This window comes from Saimiri boliviensis, chromosome 4 (genome assembly GCF_048565385.1).
Source record: "Saimiri boliviensis isolate mSaiBol1 chromosome 4, mSaiBol1.pri, whole genome shotgun sequence".
NCBI lineage: Eukaryota > Metazoa > Chordata > Mammalia > Primates > Cebidae > Saimiri > Saimiri boliviensis.
The window spans coordinates 14,842,094-14,862,949 of record NC_133452.1 but is presented as its reverse complement, the minus strand read 5'-3'; the positions used below and the strand labels follow the sequence as shown (position 1 = coordinate 14,862,949).

Sequence of the window (20,856 nt, the reverse complement as noted above, 5' to 3'; positions counted from 1 at the left end):
TTGCGCTCTGAGACACTCCCCTGACCAGAGCATCCCTAATCTTAGTATTTGTTGATCCACAGCTCCTATTGACCTAATGAGTAACACTGAATGTCTTAACAATAGCTACTTTCCAGCCTATTTCTACTTTCTAACCATTTGTTTCTTCTTTCCTTTTCCGTCTTTGTGAGCACAAAGGGAAGAAAAAAAAAAAGCACCTGTAGTCTTTTTCTTCTTCATTCCATCCACCCTACCACCACACTCTCACAGTACTCGAGTTGGCACTTAATTCAAAAGAACTTTAATAATATAGCTCTTTTGTCATTTATAAATTCATATTGTGTTAAGTGCCCCTGTACCCAACACAAAACTTGATTCTTGAAGTCCTTGGTTAAAAGAAAAAAAAAAAAGCAGTTTCCGACCTTATACATTTTAAAAGGCAGGCGTGAGTGTATCAATGAGAAGAAACATCACTGCTAAGGTAGATTTCAAGGGAAGAAGTGACTCTCTTCCCACACTAAATCAGAGCTCAGAGAACTCTGGCTTCAACTCAGTTGCCAAGATTCTAGAATGTGCCCAGCACTTTATAGGGATGGTAAACAGGCTCAAAAGAGAACATCTGCCCCGAGCCTACCTTGGTCCTAATTCTCTGGGTCCATTAAACCTGTTTTTTTCCCCCCTAACATTCTCCCCTTGCCCAACTCATACAACCAAGAGGGAGGATGAACAAGATGCTCACAGAAGCCAGAGAGAAGGCACTGGACCAAAAAACACGGTTTGTGGATTGGTCCGCCTTTGCGTCAATACTGTGCGTGCACCTGCCTCTTCATAGCACTTACAAACTCTATCTCAATTTCTGCTGCAACAACAATACGCTCTTTAAAGGCAGGACCCGTTTCCTATCTACCTTTATAGCCGATGTAGCTACAACAATGCACGGTGAGTTTTTAATACATATTTAAGAAATGCATGAATAAGTGAATGACCCAATGCCATTCGGGTATCTGTAAAGCTGAAAATTTTCTCTTTTAGCCTGGAAGATTTTGGCTCCCCAAATTTGTAGGGTCCAGAAATTTGCAAAGACTTACTTTACAAGTGAATCAGGCAGATTTACACAAATAATCTTTCAGAAATACATAGCTGAAATGCCTCTACTAGTAAGAGGCTAAACATATTTTAAGTATGGAAATCATCTAGTTTGATATGTTTAGTCATGGTAGTTTAGCAAAAATAATTGCATACCTCTGGCATTAATGTACTTACGGATTATTTTAAATTACCACAAGTTACTAAAACTTGACCTGGTGAATTCGAGGCAGTAACTCTTAGAAAATGTAACAATTTCAATACACAAAAATTTAAAAAGAGACAGCTCTGTATGTGGCATGCTCTTAATGTATAAAACCACGTATTTAATGATAGTACTCATTGTCAATGGAAAAACGCTAATTTTTTTCTATAATTATTTTTCACAAAATTAAAACGAAGCAAATTAGTGTGCCAAAAACAAAGAGGCAGAACTGAAAGCTTATGTCTCATGATGTCAATATATAGAAAGTATTTAATAATTAGTGTTGGGACTAAAACACCACAAAACAATGTAAATTTGGCTCTTTGGCATTAACTTATATGTTCTGATAACCACATTTGAAACATTAACTTTCCCCACCCTGATAGATACAACTTCATACATACCTAAAAGCTAATATAATACAATATAAATAAATTTACCTTCCTTTCCTATGTTTTCTTTGTTTTGTTTTTTGAGGTAGAGTCTCGCTCTGTTGCCCAGGCTGGAGTACAGTGGCACAATCTTGGCTCACTGCAACCTCCACCCCCGGGGTTCAAGCAATTCTCTTGCCTCAGCCTCCCTAGGAGATGGGATTACAGGTGTGCTCTACCACACCTGGCTAATGTTCGTACTTTCAGTACAGATGAGATTTCACCATGTTGGCCAGGCCGGTCTCAAACTCCTAACCTCAAGTGATCCACCTGCCTCAGCCTCCCAAAGTGCTGGGATTACAGATGTGAGCCACTGCGCCTAGCTCCTTTCCTAGCTTTAAAACTGCATTTCTATTACATTTCTTTTGGATTCCCATTCACTTTTCAATCTCAGTCAAGGACAAACCAGTTTCTCCTCACATTTTAAAAGGTGCACCTCCTCCTTGACAATTTGTAGCCTGATCTACTTTGCAACTCCCCACTACAGAAGAAATGAATGCTGGTGTTAACAGATTTATGTGAAGTCTTTAAAGCAATCACGGGCAAAAAGTCCTAGACAGACTAAATTGATAATATGATTATAGACAGTACCCTTTAAAACACTTAAAATGATATTAAGCAATGGCACACAAAGACTTTCTAGCCAACCAGTAACAGAAATGTTTTCACTACCATAATGATATGTGGGGTATGGTGGAAGGGTGGGAAAAATCACTATTATATTCCTTCAAGAATAACAATGGAGCATTACACTTCGAAACCCTGAAGGTGTTATTACAGAAAGTGCTTAAAGGCACAGCCAATCACAAATGCAGACCCCAGATTACAGCCAAATGAGTATTTTTACAGAAACTCTCAAACTGTTCTTTCAATTTTATTTTAGTGTTCAATTCTATGTTCTTCTGAAATGAGATGTATGCCAGTTTAGAGTAAAAGGCATCATTAAATAAGGCTATAAAAGAAGAAACAGAAAACCAAACCACGAAAAGGGGAAGTATACATGTAAAACACAAGAGTTAACAATCCTAACAATCATTAGAGATTTTATGCTAGCTCTCATGATTTACATAATAAAATATATAATTTTTGCTTTCCAATAGTAATACCAAGCCTCCAAGAGATAAATTTTTTCCTGGCATTATGCTTAGTAAAGGGTACATGAAACAATGTAATAAACAATGCCTTTAATAAAAGGTAAAACACAAATGTAGATGCATTCTTTCTGTGGCCATTAAAACAATCTCTCCTCTAACCAAAGTCTTAGTGAAAGCTCTTCTGCAGGGGGCAGGTAACTGTGGTTCGGCTAGGTAGCTTTTTGGTGATTTTATTGGATGAGGAAAGAATACCTGCAATTCTTAGAACTTGTACAAAATTATCAATTCCTTAAGAAAGAAGAAATACATCGAATAGCTACTTTGTATATTTTATGTCACCTTCTCAAGCAAGGGGTTCATGGCAGCCAACACTACAGTTACATTATCTTCTTCCTGATTTGCCACATGGTAGGGCCGAAATGCTGTTGAAATAAATATTTTAAAGGGGCTGGGCAAAACTGTTAAGCAAACTGTATAAAAAGGAAAGAACCTATAATATAAAATATAATAGGTGAAAGACAAAATTTTTCTTCTTATATATAACACATATAAAAGACTACTGCTATTTATTCATTAAAAAGTTAAAATAATGTTACAACAGACTTTTCAGACTTTTAGAGGGAAGGTTAGAGCATGTCAAAATGTCAATTAGCTTGCTTTATTCTTTTTTCAGTATGTAAAATAACATTAAAAACGTACATTTTCAGACTTGCTCAGTATTTTAAATTTATGAACAGAGCAAAAATAAACAGAAATCATCACATAACCACTCATATCTTAAATGATACTACAAATATCTAAAATTACTTTTATAGGAATTTTAAGTTTGTTGGACATTCCAATGTCATTACCAAATCTTTCACTCTCTTTTTTAAATTTGGTATTAAATTTGTATTAGTCTATTCCCATACTGCTAATAAAAATATACCTGAGACTGGGTTATTTATAAAGGAAAGAAGTTTAATTGACTCACAGTGCAGCATGGCTGGGAGGCTCAGGAAACTTACAATCATGGTGGAATAGGAAAGTAAACATGTCCTTCTTCATATGGTGGCAGCAAGGAGAAGTGCCGAGCAAAAGGGAGAAACACGCCTTATAAAACCTTCAGATCTCATAAGAACTCACTCACTATCATGAGAACAGCAGCACCAGGGTAACTGCCCCATGATTCAATTACCTCCCACTGGGTCCCTACCACAACACATGGGGATTATGTGAACTCAGTTCAAGATTGGATTTGAGTGGGGACACAGCGAAACCATATTGGATTTTATTCCATTTATGTTTTATTTTTAATTGACAATAATTATGTGTTCTCACCACAAAGAAATGATAAACGTTTGAGGCGGATATGCTAATTATCCTAATTTTACCATTATACATTGTACACAATGTATAGGTATGCTAACTACACAATCTTCTTCCTTAGACCAATGCACAGGTATGCCATATTGTACAATCCTCTTCCTTAGGCCAAGAATACTGAACCAAATTTCATGCTTTTCTTGATGACCTGGGGTCACTGTTGTCTTTAGAATAATGGCCTATGCTAATTATGATATGCTTGTACACATGTGAACAATGATATGATAAAATTAGGATAATTGGCATATACACTTCAGTTATCATTTCTCTGTGGTGAGAACATTCAAAATCCTCTCTTCTGGCTATTTTGAAATACACAATATATTGTTTTAACTATAGTCACCCTACTGTGCATGGAACAGTATTGTACAATAGAACTTACTCCTCCCATCAACTGTAACTTTGTACCTGTTGACCAGCCTCTCTAACCCCACCTCCCTTGCTTGCTTTTTAAGCAGAACTTGAATGCCTATGTATAGTACAGACTCATTTACCCAGCCTCATCAAGGAATTAGATGTTTGATTTGGTAAATTTTCTGTTCAGTAAATATTTACTCCTTTAAATATTAACATTTTGAAAATCTTTCTAAACTGTATTGCAGAATCCTCTCCCTTAGGCCAAGAACACTGAACCGAATTTCACCCTCTTCTTGATGACCTAGTGTCACTGCTGTCTTTAGAATAATGACCTCAAGAGTTATGAAGGTGTTTTTGCTACCTTATTATTATTGTTTCTTCTGCCTTTAGTCTTTTATAGCTTTCTGTCACTGTAATAACTGTAACTTCTTGCAGTTGTCAGTGGGCCTGCTTCTACCACTGGTTTCTGTATTTCTACATTGCATGGACTAGAAAATCACTTTGGCTGTAAGCCACTTTTTGCTTATTTGTTGAGTTTTGTGTATGTTATGATTAACTATGGTTACATCAAGTAAGTTACATGTATAAAGTAAGTAGTTATGTCACAACAGCAAGGTAGGCAGTCTTCCTTTTTTAAAAATTTGTTAGAGATTAAATTTTTTTTTCATTATCTCTAATTAAAAATAGTTTTCTGCCTGGATGCTGAAATTAACTTTATATGTCTCTTTATAAGACGAAAAGAAGGGGAATAATTAAAATAGCAACTATTTACTAGTTACTGGCATTATGCCAGGCTCTTTACATCCATTTCTATCCATCTTTGCAATATCGACAGAAGAGAACTATTATTCCCAAGCTGCAGATGAGAAAGTTCAAACTAAAAAGGTTCAACAGCAAGCTCAAGGTCACAAAGCTAGTAGGTATCTTAGATTTGGTCACTAGACTATTTGTCACTCAATCCCATGATCTTTCCACTGTCTACAAAGTAGAAATAATCAGTGTTTACCTATAACAAAACCCAAACATTGGGAGGCCGAGGCAGGTGAATCACCTGAGTGCAGGAGTTCAAGACCAGCCTGGCCAACAGATGAAACCCAGTCTCGACTAAAAATACAAAAAATTTGCTGGGCATGGTGGTAGGCACCTGTAATCCCAACTGCTTGGGAGGCTGAGGCAGGAGAATCACTTGTACCTGGGAGGCAGAGCTTGCAATGAGCCAAGATCATACCACTACACTCCAGCCTGGGCAAAGGAGCAAAACTCCGTCTCAAAAACCAACCAACCAACCCAACCAAACACCAAAGGCAATACTAGCAATAGTCAATGACTTACTTTCTCCCTCCAAAAATTCCGCAAACCACCACAAAATGTAATGGTTAAGAAGAATCCTGGAACTTCCTACTCTCGCAAAGATGAATCTGAGGGACCAGACATAGTGTCCTGCCTTAAACCAATTTCAAAAATAGACAAAATAGATGAAACAACAATTTTCAGACATTAGATAACAAAAAGCACAGGAAAACCTACAGATTCAAGAAGTCCAATGAATTTTACACACAAGAAACTTGAAGACAACTACAGCAAGGCATATCATGATGAAACTGTTCAAAACCAGTAGAAAATAGCAAAAGCAGCCAGAGAAAAAAGAACAAAGATAAGGATGATAAAAGATTTGTCAGAACAATGCAAGTGAGAAAACAGTGGAGCAACCTCTTTAGAGTACTAAAAGTAAAAAAAACCTGCCAAAATATTTTCCAAAATGAAGACTTTTTCCATCTTCAGTCTATAGTAATAAATACAGGTGGTTGTTGGTGAAATGACAGACCCATAGATAAAACAGAATTGGAAGTTCAGACATGAAGTGACACATACAAAATCAACTAATTTTTGACAATAGTACCAAGGCAATTCAATGAAGAAAAGATAATATTTTCAACAAATGATATTAGAAAAGAACCTAAACTCATACTACATGTAAAAATTAGCTCAAAATGTATCACAGACCTAAATATAAAAGCTAAAATTATAAAATATCTCAAAGAAAACATAGGAGAAATTTTTAGCAATCTTGGTTTGGCAAGTAGTTTAGAAATAAAATATAAAAAGCATTAAATCTAGAAGAAAATGATAGCCAGGCATGGTGACTCACACCTGTAATCTCAGCACCTTGGGAGGCCAAGGTGGGCAGATTGCGAAGTCAAGAGTTCAAGACCAGACTGGCCAACATGGTGAAACCTTGTCTCTACAAAAACACAAAAATTAGCCGGCTGTGGTGGTACGTGCCTATAATCCTGGCTACTTGGGAGGCTGAGACGGGAGAACTGCTTGAACCTGGGAGGTGGAGGTTGCAGAGAGCCAAGATTGTGCCACTGCACTCCAGTCTGGGTGACAGGGCAAGACTCCATCTTTTGGGGGTGGGGGCAGAAAACAAAAACCGGATAAATTGTATGTACTTCATAAACGTGAAATTTCTGCTCTTCAAAATACATTATTAAGAAAACAAAAAGGTAAGCCACAGCTGAGAAAACATTTGTGAAATCTGTATCTGACAAAGCCTCATATCTGAACTACATGAATCTCTCTTAAAATTCAGTAAGACAAAAAAAGTATGAAAAATATTTGAACAAATAATTCCCCAAAGAAGATACAAAGATGGCAAATAAGCACATCATATGTCCAGTATTCCCTATTAAGGAAATGCAAATAAAAACCATAAGAGGATACCACTACATATTCACTAGGACAGCTAAAATTAAAAACACTGACTGTGCCGAGTTTGAGCAAGTATGTGGAACAAGGGGAACTGTGAAGTACAACTGGTGGGAATGGAATCTTATAAAACAATTCGGTAGTTCTGTAAAAAGCTTAATATATACACCTACCACAGGACCTGGATATTCTAATCCCGGATCTTTACTGAAGAGAAATGGAAGTGTATATCCACACAAACATGTGCATATGAATGCTCATAAAAGCTTTATTATAGTATAAGAGCCATGAAAATGGAAAAACTCAAAGTTTATCAACAGGTGAAAAGATTCATAAATTTGGTATATTTATAAAATGGAATGCTATTCAGCAACAAAAAGGAGTAAACTACTGATAAACACCTCGACATAGGGGAATCTCAAAATAATTATGCTAAGTGAAAGACATCAGACAAAAAAGAATATATATTGTGTGATTCCATTTACAGAAAATTCTCAAAAATAAAAAATAATCTATAGTGACATAAGATCAGTGGTTGTCTGGTGATAGGTATGGATTACAAAGGAGCATAAGGAATCCTGATGATGATGATGAGTGTTTGTTTTCTTGAATGAGTGATGGTTTCATGCAATTACATATATGTCAAAACTCAGTTAACTGAGCATGGTGGCTCTTGCCTGTAATCCCACCATCTTGGGAGGCCAAGGCGGGCAGATTGCTTGAGCCCAGGAGTCTGAGACCAGCCTGGGCAACCTGGTGAATATTTTATATTTCTACAAGAAATATAAAAATCAACCAGGCATGGTGGTGTGCACCTGTAGTTCGAGCTACTCAAGAGGTTGAGGTGAGACAGTTGTATGAGCCCAGGAAGTGAAGGCTGCAGTAAGCTGTGCTTCACTTCCTGTCAGAGACCCTGTCTCTGTCTCTCTCTTTCTCTCTCTCACACACACACATACACACACACACACAGACATAAACATACACAAATCCTTAATTTGTATACTTTCAGTATGTACAGTTTACTGAGCATCAATTATATCTCAATAAATATACTTTGTTTTACAGCTGCTGATAAAGACATTCCCAAGACTGGGCAATTTACAAAAGAGGTTTAATTGGACTCAAAAGTTCCACATGGCTGGGGAGGCCTCACAATCATGGCGGAAGGCAGGGAGGAGCAAGTCACATCCTACTTGGATGGCAGCAGGCAAAGAGAGAGCTTGTGCAGGTAAACTCCCATTGTTAAAACCATCAGACCTTTGAGACCCATTCACTATCATGAAAACAGCACAGGAAAGATCCACACCCATACAAAGTATTTAGTGTGATAAACTCTCCATAAATATTAGGTATTATTATTTTTAATATATGAAGCCTTTAAAACAGTCCAATCTTCTGGCTTCCCTGGGCCACAACTGAAGAAGAATTGTCCTGGGTCACACATAAAACACAGTAACACTAAGGATAGCTGATGAACTTTAAAAAAAGTTGCAAAAGAATCTCATAATCTTTTAAGAAAGTTTAAGAATTTGTGTTGGGCCACATGCAGCCTGTGGGCCATGGGTTGGACAGGTTTGCTGTAAAAGAAACGGAAAAAAACAAACGAGGGGGAATCTGGATTACTTATCTGAAGGGGTATAAATGATTTATGAATTTATCTCCAGTTCAGAAATGGGGAAGAACCTATCAAAGCTTCAAATCCCCTAAGATGTCAGAAAACCTAAGTTATTTCCAGTTCAAAAACAGGAAAAACCTATCAGGCTTCAAGCTCTTTGAGATTCAGGAAATCTCACCCCCCTCCACAGCACAGAGAACCCAGTCAGTCATAAAAATGTAACAAGAAACAACAAAAAACTTTAAAACCTAAAAATGCACAATCAGAATGTGACAACATTATGAAAAGAAATCCTAGGTGTCCAATGCAAGTTTGATGAGTTGGAGAATGCCCCAATGTTTCCATAGCACTGGGGAACTTTTTAGCGCTCAGTGGAATAACATTACTTCTTCCTACACCTCTTTCCAGATTAGTGGTCTCCTGATCAGTCACTAATCACCAGAGGTAATGAAAGCATAAAAATAATAACTTAACTGATTACTTATAACTAAGATATCACTGAGTGTTTCCTAAGTATCAGGAATACACTTCATCCTCATAAGAGCCTATCAGCAAACTGAGGCACAGAGGACAAAATTACCCACCCAAGGTCACCCAACTAGTAGTAGAATTTGAGGTTAAACTCAGACAGTCTGATGCTGAAGTCTGTCTTTACCATAAAACTATACTAAGCATACTAGACATGTTTTCTTACCTTTAAAACGTGCTGTCAGTGAAACCTTTATGTTAGCGCCAGTTTTTCTTTCCCCTAAGCTGCCTCATGAAAAAACTGTTGGAATTGAACTAAGCTACAAATGACAGGCTTTCAGCTAGAAGGTATTTTATAAATTATTACAATTTCTTTAAAAAGTAATTCTATTAGCTTAGAAATCACTAAAATGGAATCCTTAAAATAGATCACTTTCTTTCTGCTTCTACTCAGTTGTATGATTAATTTAGTACCTCTAAAAGAAAGGAGTTTTACATATTGAAACATTCCTTACTGGGGAAAAAAAGGCCTATATGATATTTTAGTACTCAACATTTCTTTTTAAGGCAAATTCCTTTCCAGCGTATAAGATTCAAAGAACTATTTTGCTTCTACTGAAAACAAATGAGAAGTCAAATATACTTTTCCTCAAAAGTAATTTAACTTGAAATCAGCCTTCACATTTAGAAAAAAGAGCATACAACTTTTTCATTATCAATGCTACACAAATATTTACTTTCACTATTGAATGATACATTTAGTTTTCTAATATGAGAGATACATATACGCATACATGTTGAGAAATGCTGAGTGTATGATAAAATATATAGTTTGCTAAGAACGATGGCAAGGAAAACCTAGCCACCACCCATCCCTCCCGCAACCCCCCCCCAACTCCGCCCAGCGGAAAACTACCTGAGGCACTGTAAAGTAGCAAGACAATATATTTATATCATCCACCAGTTAAAACAATTCTTTAAGCACGAGATATGTGACCCTGCCCCCTTGGTTCCCTCGTGGAGAATACTTTCTGGTTTGTCCTTCATCAGTGGTAAGCAGGCACCAGCTGCCTACCTAGTTTATCTTGGTTCTATGAGAAAACACAGAACACCTGTTTGTTAACAACAAACACCTGTTCAGAGAGACTAAGTACGTGGGTCAGACTCTGCTGGAGGCCATCAGCCTGGAATGCTGTCAGCCCCCTGAGGCTTTCAGCTTGGAAGGCTGCTGGTACCCGACAGTCTAGCTTTGTTCTATCTAGGTGTCTGCTTCTTAATACCTTCAGCGAAGCCTGGGCGGGGGTCTCTAGGGCAAGCTGGTCTCGGTACTTACATACACAGATAAAGAAATAGCCAGTCAACCTTTTTGTTTCTTATGTGAGACATTTACTGAACACCCACTATGTTCCAGGCACTGTTATGCAAGGTAGAGGTACAGCAGGAAACAAAACAGACACAAGTCTTCACCCTCACGTTACTTACTCCAGACAGGTGAGTCTGATAACAAACAAATGGGAAGAACATATACATAGTACATCAGATGATGATAAATCAAATGAGAGGAAACAAGGCTGGGGTTAGGAATGCAGCGACTTAGGGACCTGGGGGAAACTGAGAAGAGAAGGGTGGCGGTCACTCTTAAACAGTCCGCCTTCCAAGATCTTTTGTTCAGATCAGAGAGGAGAATACGGGGGAAGGAATGGAAATTTGCTTCACCCCCTGGCCTGATAAGAAAGAATAAACACAACGGATGGGGAGATTTGAGGAACAGTAAGTCTTCTGAAGGGCAAAAAAGTCAGGTGAGTATTGCCTTTGTCCAAAAAGGGCTATGTGAATAAACCCGAAGGGGATTATACAGTTATTCAGTTTCTTTTCATAATCTCATGATATCACCCCAAATAATAATATTCCCATGTCTATCTCCAACTGATAGATAATTGTTAAAATTAGAATACAGTTAAAAACAAAAATCACTGTTAAACTCCACATTTGATTAAGGAATATGTGCCATGTGACTAACTCAGAGTTTGAAATCTGAAACCAATTCTGTCAGTATAGACAAGCAAAACTAGATAAAAGGAAATATGTAAATTTTTTTAAGCATAAAAACTAGATAAAGCAAAATTAGGAAAAAACTGCTAGGTTTCTTAAATCAGATACATGCACAAAAAGTTCTAAATTTTCAAAAATAATTTCTGAAGCTGTTCTGACATAAATTAACATTTTTCCATTAATATATACACAGGTTTAGAATGTACTAATTTTACATCCATTTCTCCTTCTGTATGGAAGCAATAATAATAATAATGTGGATAATTTCATTATTCTATTATAGTCACATAGTAAATTGCTTGTTCATCTGAGCCAAAGGTTCAGGGCTCTTTTAGAATTAGGAAGAAATCAAACTAAGGCCTTTAAGTCATTAAGTGCCCCCCAACGAGGAAATCCTTTTACAAGATCCCTGATACAATCTATTTCACTGCCAACGTTTTTTTTTTTTTTTTTTAAAAAAAAAGGTTCCTCCTTATTTCAAATCCTGAATCCTGCCTCCCTCAACTTCTACCTATTTGTTTTAGTTTTTTTTGTTTGTTTGAGATTGAGTCTCCCTCTGTTGCCCAGGCTGGAATGCAGTGGCGCAATCTTGGCTCACTGCAACCTCTGCCTCCTGGTTTCAAGTGATTCTCCTGCCTCAGCCTCCCAGGTGGCTGAGACTACAGGCGTGCACCACTAAGCCCAGCTAATTTTTTACTGTATTTTTAGTAGAGACGAGGTTTCACCATGTTGGCCAAGCTGGTCTGTTTTAGTTCTTTCTTCAAAAAGATCAAAACAAGCTTACCCTAACCACCACCAGCCTTGAATATGAGCCGTATACACCCTTACCCAGAGCCTCTTTTCTCTAGCTGAAACGTGCCCAGTTCCTTCAACTTTTATCTCTTATACAATAACAGTACCTGTATGTTAAAGATGCATACATCATTTCATTTAAAACTCATCCTAAATCTATAAAAGTGCAGTGGTACAACTTCTTTCCTTCACTTAAAAAAATTCTCTTATAAAAGAATGCTTAAGCTTAATAATTAGTCTCTCATGATGAAAAGTGTGCATGTCTTATTCATCCTTTGTTTGTGGAAATGCTTTTTTGGACCTAAATGAAGTTCTCAAAAGTCATACCAATGTGTCATTACTGGCCATTATTTATGCTTATTTCTGAAGGAATGGGCCATGACATGCACAGCTATTAGTAGACTTAAAAAAAAAATCACAGAAAAGAGTTTGTTCAGTATAAATGTGTAAAGCAGGTTTATTCAAGGTGTAGTCAATAGACCATCTGGGAGTGCTGGTTAAAAAAAATGAAGATTTCTAAATTTCTCCAGACAGCAGAATCAAAATCTCTGGAATGGGGCCTTGGGGATCTGCAGTTGAGGGACAACCTACATAATCTTTGGATACCCTGGCGTTTAAGTATCATGACATAAAGATTTAAATTCAGCTTTTGCCTCTAAAGAAGACACTTTAAGGATCTCACCTGTAATCCAGGAATAAATCGAGTGTCCTTTTCAACCACCAGAAGTTCAGCAACACCGGCATTGAGAATGGATCTTGTGATTCCCCCTGGCCCAGGGCCGACTTCGTAAACGTACGCATCTGTCAGATTGCCGGCTTTCCTTACAATTTTATCTGGAGGAAAAAGAGTTTTAGTTATCTCAATTAACTTGGCAAATCTCAACATATGAAATTTAGAGAGAAAAATTTTCTATGAAAATTCAGCCATTACCCAATCAATTGATTTTTTTATATATAATATTTATTTGACTATCTAACTCTCTACCTAAATTGACATAAAGTGGCCATTCAATATGCTTACACATCACTGTTGAACTGTATCAGTCCCTTAACAAAACCAGGATTATAATGACAAAGTTTCTTAACTTAAATTTAGCTAATATTGTGGTTTCTATTTGTTTCGTGCAAATTTCTTTCAAACTGATTTGAAACCAACCAACTCCTAAGAAAAAATTGTATAAGCACACAGCATTTTTCTACAGTTGTTGAAAACTGAATATTTGAATAAGCAACACTAGTTTCACATTCAGAATCTTCAGTATTGCTAGTGAAATCCAAAAGCAAAAAGTGCTGGAAGTCTCCATTTTTATCTGGAGACATCTTGTTGGTGGTCAATATGGCAATTCTTAGATCATAACATTTTCAGAAATTTGAATTCTTACTCATTTTCATGAAAAAGTTAAATTGAGCAGTTGAGGGTTTTTAAAGCTTTGCAAACATGCATGTTACAGTCCTTAAGACATCATAAAAAAGTATAGTCTTGACTCAGTGCAACTAATCATCACATCTGGAAAAACATCCAATGGGCTGGTCTGATATGGAAATCCAAGGAACTGGTCTTCCTAGGATAGCGGAAATTTAGTCACTAAAAACATATCAGCACTTCTTCTAAGTGTTCACAGTCCTATTTTTGATTGTTTTCAACAACATATTTTTGTAGGCTAAAAAGTAGAAACTAGTTTCTCAACCATCCAAAAATGGTTTAGTCTTTTAACAGGGAGGGAATTAGCATCCACGGACCATCTTATCTGTTACACGTGATGTATACACATTCTCACCTAATCCTTATATGTTAACCAAGGACTCCTATCCCAATTTAATTTCTCTTAACTTTTCAGTTTCCTTGTCTATTGTTTCACTTGGACAAGGTCATGGACTTCAACCCAGGTATAAATTCTAAAGCCAATGCCTCTCAGAGGGAACAGGAATGATACATGCACATTATGGAATGAATATAATTATTATTTTTTTAAATAGAGAACTAAAGCAGTAGGCAGGTTTCTGATCTCAAACTTTTCAGGCACATTCAAATACAAATGAATATTAAAGAAGCACTAACAAATCAAGGGGTTTGGATTTCAATCTTGCTCTCTTCTGCCTGAGCATCTAACCTCAGGTAAGTACCCTAATCTCCCTGAACTTTGGTTCCCACAGAGTGGATATTATCTAGAATTTGAAATTTACTCCTGGCAATAAGGTCTCATGAGAAAATGCGTATGTAGGATTTCTAAAAATAGACAGACCTATAACTTCTGCCTTGAGAGTGCTGATTTTTATTTAGAAGGTGGCTAGTAACAAGTAGAAAAGGCTGGCACTAGTTAGTACTAGAACCAAAGAGTTTTAGCGTGGGTAATCCTTTAAAGTAGTAGGCCCTTCTTCCAATTAAAAGATGAGAAAAAGCCGGGCGCGGTGGCTCAAGCCTGTAATCCCAGCACTTTGGGAGGCCGAGGCGGGTGGATCACGCGGTCGAGAGATCAAGACCATCCTGGTCAACATGGTGAAACCTCGTCTATACTAAAAATACAAAAAATTAGCTGGGCATGGTGGTACGTGCCTGTAATCCCAGCTACTCAGGAGGCTGAGGCAGGAGAATTGCCTGAACCCAGGAGGCGGAGGTTGCGGTGAGCCGAGATCGCGCCATTGCACTCCAGCCTGGGTAACAAGAGCGAAACTCCATCTCAAAAAAAAAAAAAAAAAAAAAAAAAAAAAAAAAGATGAGAAAAGAGTTAAATTATTTTACCCGAAGTCATACTGCTACAGGCAGAATAAAGATTCTCCATGTCCAAGAAATAAAACATTTTATGTTTTCTGGAGTGTGCTTCATTTAATTGAAAATGAACTTTTTGGGTGTGATTTACTGCTCCTTTCAACTTCTGAAATGGGGTCTAATAGAATGAAATACGAAAATTCCAAAACCTAAGTACTCCAGCAGTGACTTAGTGGATATACTCGTAATATATATTTGCAATCTCATAGAAGAGAACATCATTAAGCAAAGATGATGGTGGTTAAACGAACATATATTAATAAATCGTCAAAACTCATCAAATTGAGCACTTCAAACTGGTGAATTTTACTGCATATAAATTGTATCTCATAAAAAGTGACGTTATTAGGTGTGGGAAGGTAAACTTGCTAAAAGTAAGCTCCTCTAGGAAACACCGCCTGTTCACGCCCCTATCCTATCCCCTGCACTGGCACAACGTTGCTTGTGTAGTATGTACTTAGGAACATTAGCACCCTCGAGCATTTCTTAGATGCAACAGCTAAACCTTTAAGTAACGAACCATACGAGGGATACTCTTTTCACCAAGTTATTGATAAAATCGTTGCACCAATTTAAATTCTGATAACTTTAAGCTGCATATAAAGCAAGTCCAGTCAGCCTGTGGTGTACCATTTCAGAATGATGGATTTCAGAGACCTAGATTCCGATATCCACCAAAGCCTTTCACGACACACGAACCCTTCCTCCCCTAAAGAGCCCAGCATCTAAGCCGTCTGCCTTCGGGCTACGGCTTAGAACGCGGAGCTGTGTGAGCCATCAACGCACTTCACATGTCTCCCGGGCGGTGGGACCGGAGTTCTTTTGATACAATGAGGTCGAAGGACCAGACCAAAAGTCCGTCGTAAGCTAGTGCCTGGACACCCGCCCACCCGGCCCGTGCGAGACCCCCCGGCCCACGCCCCCAGGGACACGTGGGAAACATCCGGAAAGCTTAGCTAGGCCATCCACCTGTCAGCCTCAAGTCCAGGAGGAAATTCTGGGACAGCTGCTTCGCTGCTTGCAGTCTGAACAACTTAATGATTTCTCGAATCGAGGGCAATGGCGGGAGACGGAAAGTGCTGAGCTTCCCGGAGGCAGCCATAAGCCCCGGCAAGCGCCAGCCAACCCTGCCTCACCCGGAGCCTTCCCCGCCGCTCCGAAAACAACTCCCGAGGAAGTAACTTGTGAGACCTAAATCCCGCCTAAGACCGTCCCCGCCGGAAACGATGACCGCGGACAGGAAATCCGGGCGTTCTGAGAGCGCATGCGCTACGTCCCGCTGAGCGCAGAGCCCGCTGGGTGCGCGGCGGCTTCCGGTCGCGAGGGCGGTGGAGGAGCAGGATGGGGGAGGCTTCTCCGGGGCGGGCTGTAGCGAGCGCGCTCAGGAGGGCAGGACGAGGCGGGGTCTGAGCAGGGTGGGGTTTTTCCGGGAGTTGCTTTGAGATTTGGTTGCCCCGGGTTTATTCCAGCCCTGAAGTTCCCAAGGGCTTCCGGCCCTTAGACGTTCCAAAAGCACATCTGTGACTGTTAGAGGAAAAGCGGGTGCTTAGAGGCTAAGCTATTGTTTGTTAGCAATTCTTTCTTATAGTGAGGTGTTTTTAGAACCTCGGCTCTGCAGATGCTGCCTGGCAGGTTTCTAACTTCGCTCAGACTCAGTTTTTTCATCAGTTAAATGGACCTAACGTCTACCTAAAAATTGTGAGCTCTGAGAGAGATCGCCTGGTGTGCACATTCAGAACATAGTGCACACATGGCATTGGGTAAGTGATCAATGGTGGCCACTATAATATAATTATTTGGCAGATGAATAATTGGCCAGTGTAAAGAGGTCATTTGATTTGCTAGGATAACAGCTAAGAAAAGAGAGAAGACTCAAATATGAGTTCTGTCCTTCCATTATACCAGATAAAACAACGAAGCAAAAATATTAAAGTCCCTCTGATAGGTTGGAGAATTTTGCTTTTTTAACCCTGCTTATAATTTGCACATTGATGCACTGATCACGAATGAATCTAAAACTTTTTGTTAGTTTTTAAACAAGCTAATGGAAAATGAAGTGCCTAGGGGTATGCTATAGAAATGAGGAGTGCTCTGAAATTCCTGTGGAAAAAACCGCTTTCTGTAAAAGCTATTTTAAAAGGAACCCAGATAATCTCATAGCTTTAAAAAATAGTGGTGACTGTCATAGAGGTAAGGAGATTTGCTGAATGTGGCATCAAAATGCGGACTGAAAGTACAAACTCTTGATTCAGAAATCTTATTGTCCACAACACTCTATACCTGAGAAGGCATTCATTCACCGTTGTATTCGTTATTTCTTTCCCGTACTCCTCACAATGGCCTTATGTGAATGAGATTATTATCCTTAGTTTGCTATGAAAAAATGGGGGGAGGGGGTGAGGTCATTTGACTTGCCCAGAATCAGATAGCAAAGTACCAGAGAGAAGACAACCTGAGTTGTGTCTTTTCTGAGTTCTGATCTCACTAGCCACACTCAAGTATCAGCTTATTATTTTTAAGTTAATATATATTAATTTTGTAACATTTAAATATATAGAAATGCAAATGTAGGTGTAAAATAAACTTACAGTTTTCATGTGACTACTTAAAACAATTGCAATAAATATATGCAAAACCAATACAAATGATCGTATTAATTGATAACGATGAACATTGTTAAATCTCTACACTTAGTGCTGACTGTTAGGATTCCTTTTTGTTGTTGTTAAGGTTCAGCCTACCAGTGATATGGTGTGCCATGTAATGACTAAATGTTCTCATTAGTTCTCTGGAGTCAAACTATTACCAAATCTTTGTTCAAAATTTTTGCCGTTGTCGCTTGTCTTTCTTTTGGAAGAACATGGAAGATACATACTAAATCTGCCTGCATCTGTTTTCAGTAGCTTGGAAACAAGTAAATTTGAATTATTTGACACTAATGCTATCATGAATACACACGTTGCATGACAGATAGAGGATATTCAGATGACCACAAATATAATCACATGAGGTTTTTAAAAGATTAACATCAACATAAAAACAAACTAAAATCTAAATGAGCAAAACAGCTTTGCATGGAGAATTTGTAGGTTCCTAATAATTTTTCCCCAGATCTAAAAATGAATTTATGGATGGCTTATATCATGCCATCTTCGATAACTGACATTTGTAAGATTATGACCTCTTATTTCTAAAGCACCTTCCTTTATTACTTAATTCTCATTTCAATTCTGTGATGTAGGTTCACAAAGGTGTTCAGTGACTAACTCATTGTCACAGTGTGTCTTAGTTCATTCCTGCTGCTATGACAAAATAGCTGAGACTGGGTAATTTATAAAGAACAGAAATTTACTTCTCACAGTTGTGGAGACTGAAAGTCCAAGATCAAGGAGATGGCAGGTTTGGTGCCTGAAGGCTACTCTCTCTATCTCAAGATGATAGCATCTTGTGGCTGCCATGTCCTCACATGTCTAAAGGCAGAAAGGCGAAAAGGGATTAGCTAATTCCCTCCAGCTCTTCATAAGGGCTCTACCCTCAATAAATTAATCACCCCCTCAAGGCCTCCCTGTCAGTATACTATCACATTGGTGATTTAGTTTCAGCATGTGAATTTTGGGAGACATTCAGACCATAGCACAGTGCCAGTAAGTGGTGGAACTGAGTTTAGATCTTCTGACTCCACTGTGCTTTTTATTAACCTTTGGTATGTGTTAATTTTTGAACTGAGGTAAAAATTCTAGCTTAGGAGAATCTTCCAAGTTTTTAATAGTTCTTGAGATCCAATTTTTATCATCATAAATATCTAATCCTCGGTTTTTAATTTTTGGAAAATTATGCATAACTCCCTGCAAAAGCCTAAGAAGTCAGCAGGGGGTGTTTTAGTAGTGTATTTCACATATTAATGCAAATGGTTTTATCCCTTAAGAGAGAGGTATGCAGTTTCATCAGTTTTGAAGCTTTGAAGTGTCTGCTTCATCTAGATACAGATTTTAATATGCTAAAATATTATAATTAATACAAAAATCACTAGCCCCACCTGTCAGTGAAGATGAAGAACTACAAATGATTCATACTAAACTATATTGCAGAATTCTAATTTGCATAAATCCCAGAATGGTTATATAGGAAAATCACTTATTATTTTAGTATTTATTTTAATAAAAATGCATATGTGACTTTATTTAGTGTAATTTAGTGCCTATTTATAGAAAAAGTGCTAATTCTAAAAGGTTGTCATTTACTATTCCTTGAAAAAGACTTGAAAGCTGCAGAGAGCAATATCTTCCTGCCATGTGGGAATTTTCAGAGAAAATTAAATGTGGCTTGGAATTGCCAAATTGAACTTTATAAAATGACTATTATGGTATGTAAAGTGCCCTTTTCTGATAGTATTTTATAATTACATATAATATGATTCAATGCTCCAGAGAAATATTAAGAGCTGCATTTTTGCACATATTTAGTTTTTTTTTTTTTTTTTATGGCTCTTTGATGCCCACTGTTCACAAAGGAATCTAGTGACCTACCTAGAGGAAAGAAGGAAAAATGTGGTAACTGAGCAGACGGACCAAATGCTTATTCTGCGGGGATAGAAGTAGGGCAACTTATGACAACAACACAAGCTAATTGCCTGAGGGAATCATGGATCGCTTACACTATTTTTGAAAATATAGTGTTTATCCCCATTTCAAGCAGGATTTGAAAGCCTACTCATTGTCCCCAAAGATTTGTGAGTTATTGTCAAGTAGTATCCTAATGAGGTGTTGAGGATGGGTAACTCTTTCGACTCAGGTAGCTATGGTTAGGGCTTTTCCCCTATTATACAGTAAAGCAAACCCTTTTGTGAATGAAGAAAATATGCTAACAGCATTATAAAATAATTCGCCTTTATTATATAGGCACACCTTTGAGATATTATGGGTTCAGAACCAGACCTCCAAAATAAAGTGAGAGATGAAGTTTTTGGTTTCCCAGTACATATGAAAGGTATGTTTACATTCTGTTTTTGTCTATTCAGTATGCAATAGCATTATGTCTACAAAAATATGTGTATACCTTAATTTAAACTACCTTATAGCTGAAAAAATGCTAGCGATCATCTGAGCCTTCAGTGAGTGTTAACCTTTTTGCTGGTAGAGGGTCTTGCCTTGACTTGATGGTTGCTAACTGATCAGTGTGGTTTCTTAAAATAAGACAACAATGTATTTTTGCATCATTTAACTGTTTTTGTGAAAGGTTTTTCTGTAGCAAACAACGCATTTTACCCACCGTAGAACTTCTTACAAAATTGGAATGAGTCCTTTCAAACTCAGCTACTGCTTTATCAACTAAGTTTATGTAATATTCTAAATCTTTTGTTGACATTTCAACAGTGTTCACAGCGTCTTCACCAGGAGTAGATTCCATCTCAGGAAATAACTTTCTTTGTTCATTCCTAGGAAGCAACTCCTCATTTGTTCAAGTTTTATCATGAGATTGCAAAAATTCAGTTGTGTCTTTAGGCTTCACTTCTAATTCCATTTCTGTTGCTACTTCTACTGTATCTGCCATTACTTCCTCTACTGACGTCTTGAACCCCCCAAAGTCATCCATGAGGATTAGAATCTGCTTCTTCCAAACTTCTGTTAATGTTGATATTTTAGTATCCTTGAATCATGAATGTTCTTAATACCATCTAGAATGGTAAATCCTTGGTAGAAGGTTTTCAATTTACTTTGCCCAGATCCATCAAAGGAATTATAGTCTAGGGGAGCTATACCCTTACAAAATGTATTTCTTAAATAATAAGACTTGAAAATAAAAATTACTCTTTGATTCATGGGCTGCAGAATGGATATTAAATGGTTAGCAAGTGTGAAAACAATATTAATCTCCTTGTATATCTCCATCAGAGCTCTTGGGTGACCAGGTGTGTTGTCAGTGAGCAGTAATATTTT

The 20,856-nt window shown here is 37.7% G+C and overlaps 1 protein-coding gene across 2 annotated transcripts in view; it reads right to left on the bottom strand.

Annotated features, from left to right (window-relative positions):
- Window positions 1-16,158, bottom strand: part of TFB1M (transcription factor B1, mitochondrial) — a 58,923-nt gene extending 42,765 nt beyond the window's left edge. Inside the window, exons 1-2 of one of the 2 annotated variants that reach the window (XM_074397231.1) lie at window positions 15,890-16,158; window positions 12,836-12,987 (exon numbers count right to left, since the gene is read on the bottom strand). In XM_074397231.1, coding sequence (XP_074253332.1) covers window positions 12,836-12,987; window positions 15,890-16,022 — 285 coding nt within the window. In that variant the 5' untranslated portion in view covers window positions 16,023-16,158. The remainder of the gene's footprint in view (window positions 1-12,835; window positions 12,988-15,889) is intronic. The other variant, XM_003933753.4, reaches the window with a different exon arrangement.
- Between the last annotated feature and the right edge of the window lie 4,698 nt (window positions 16,159-20,856).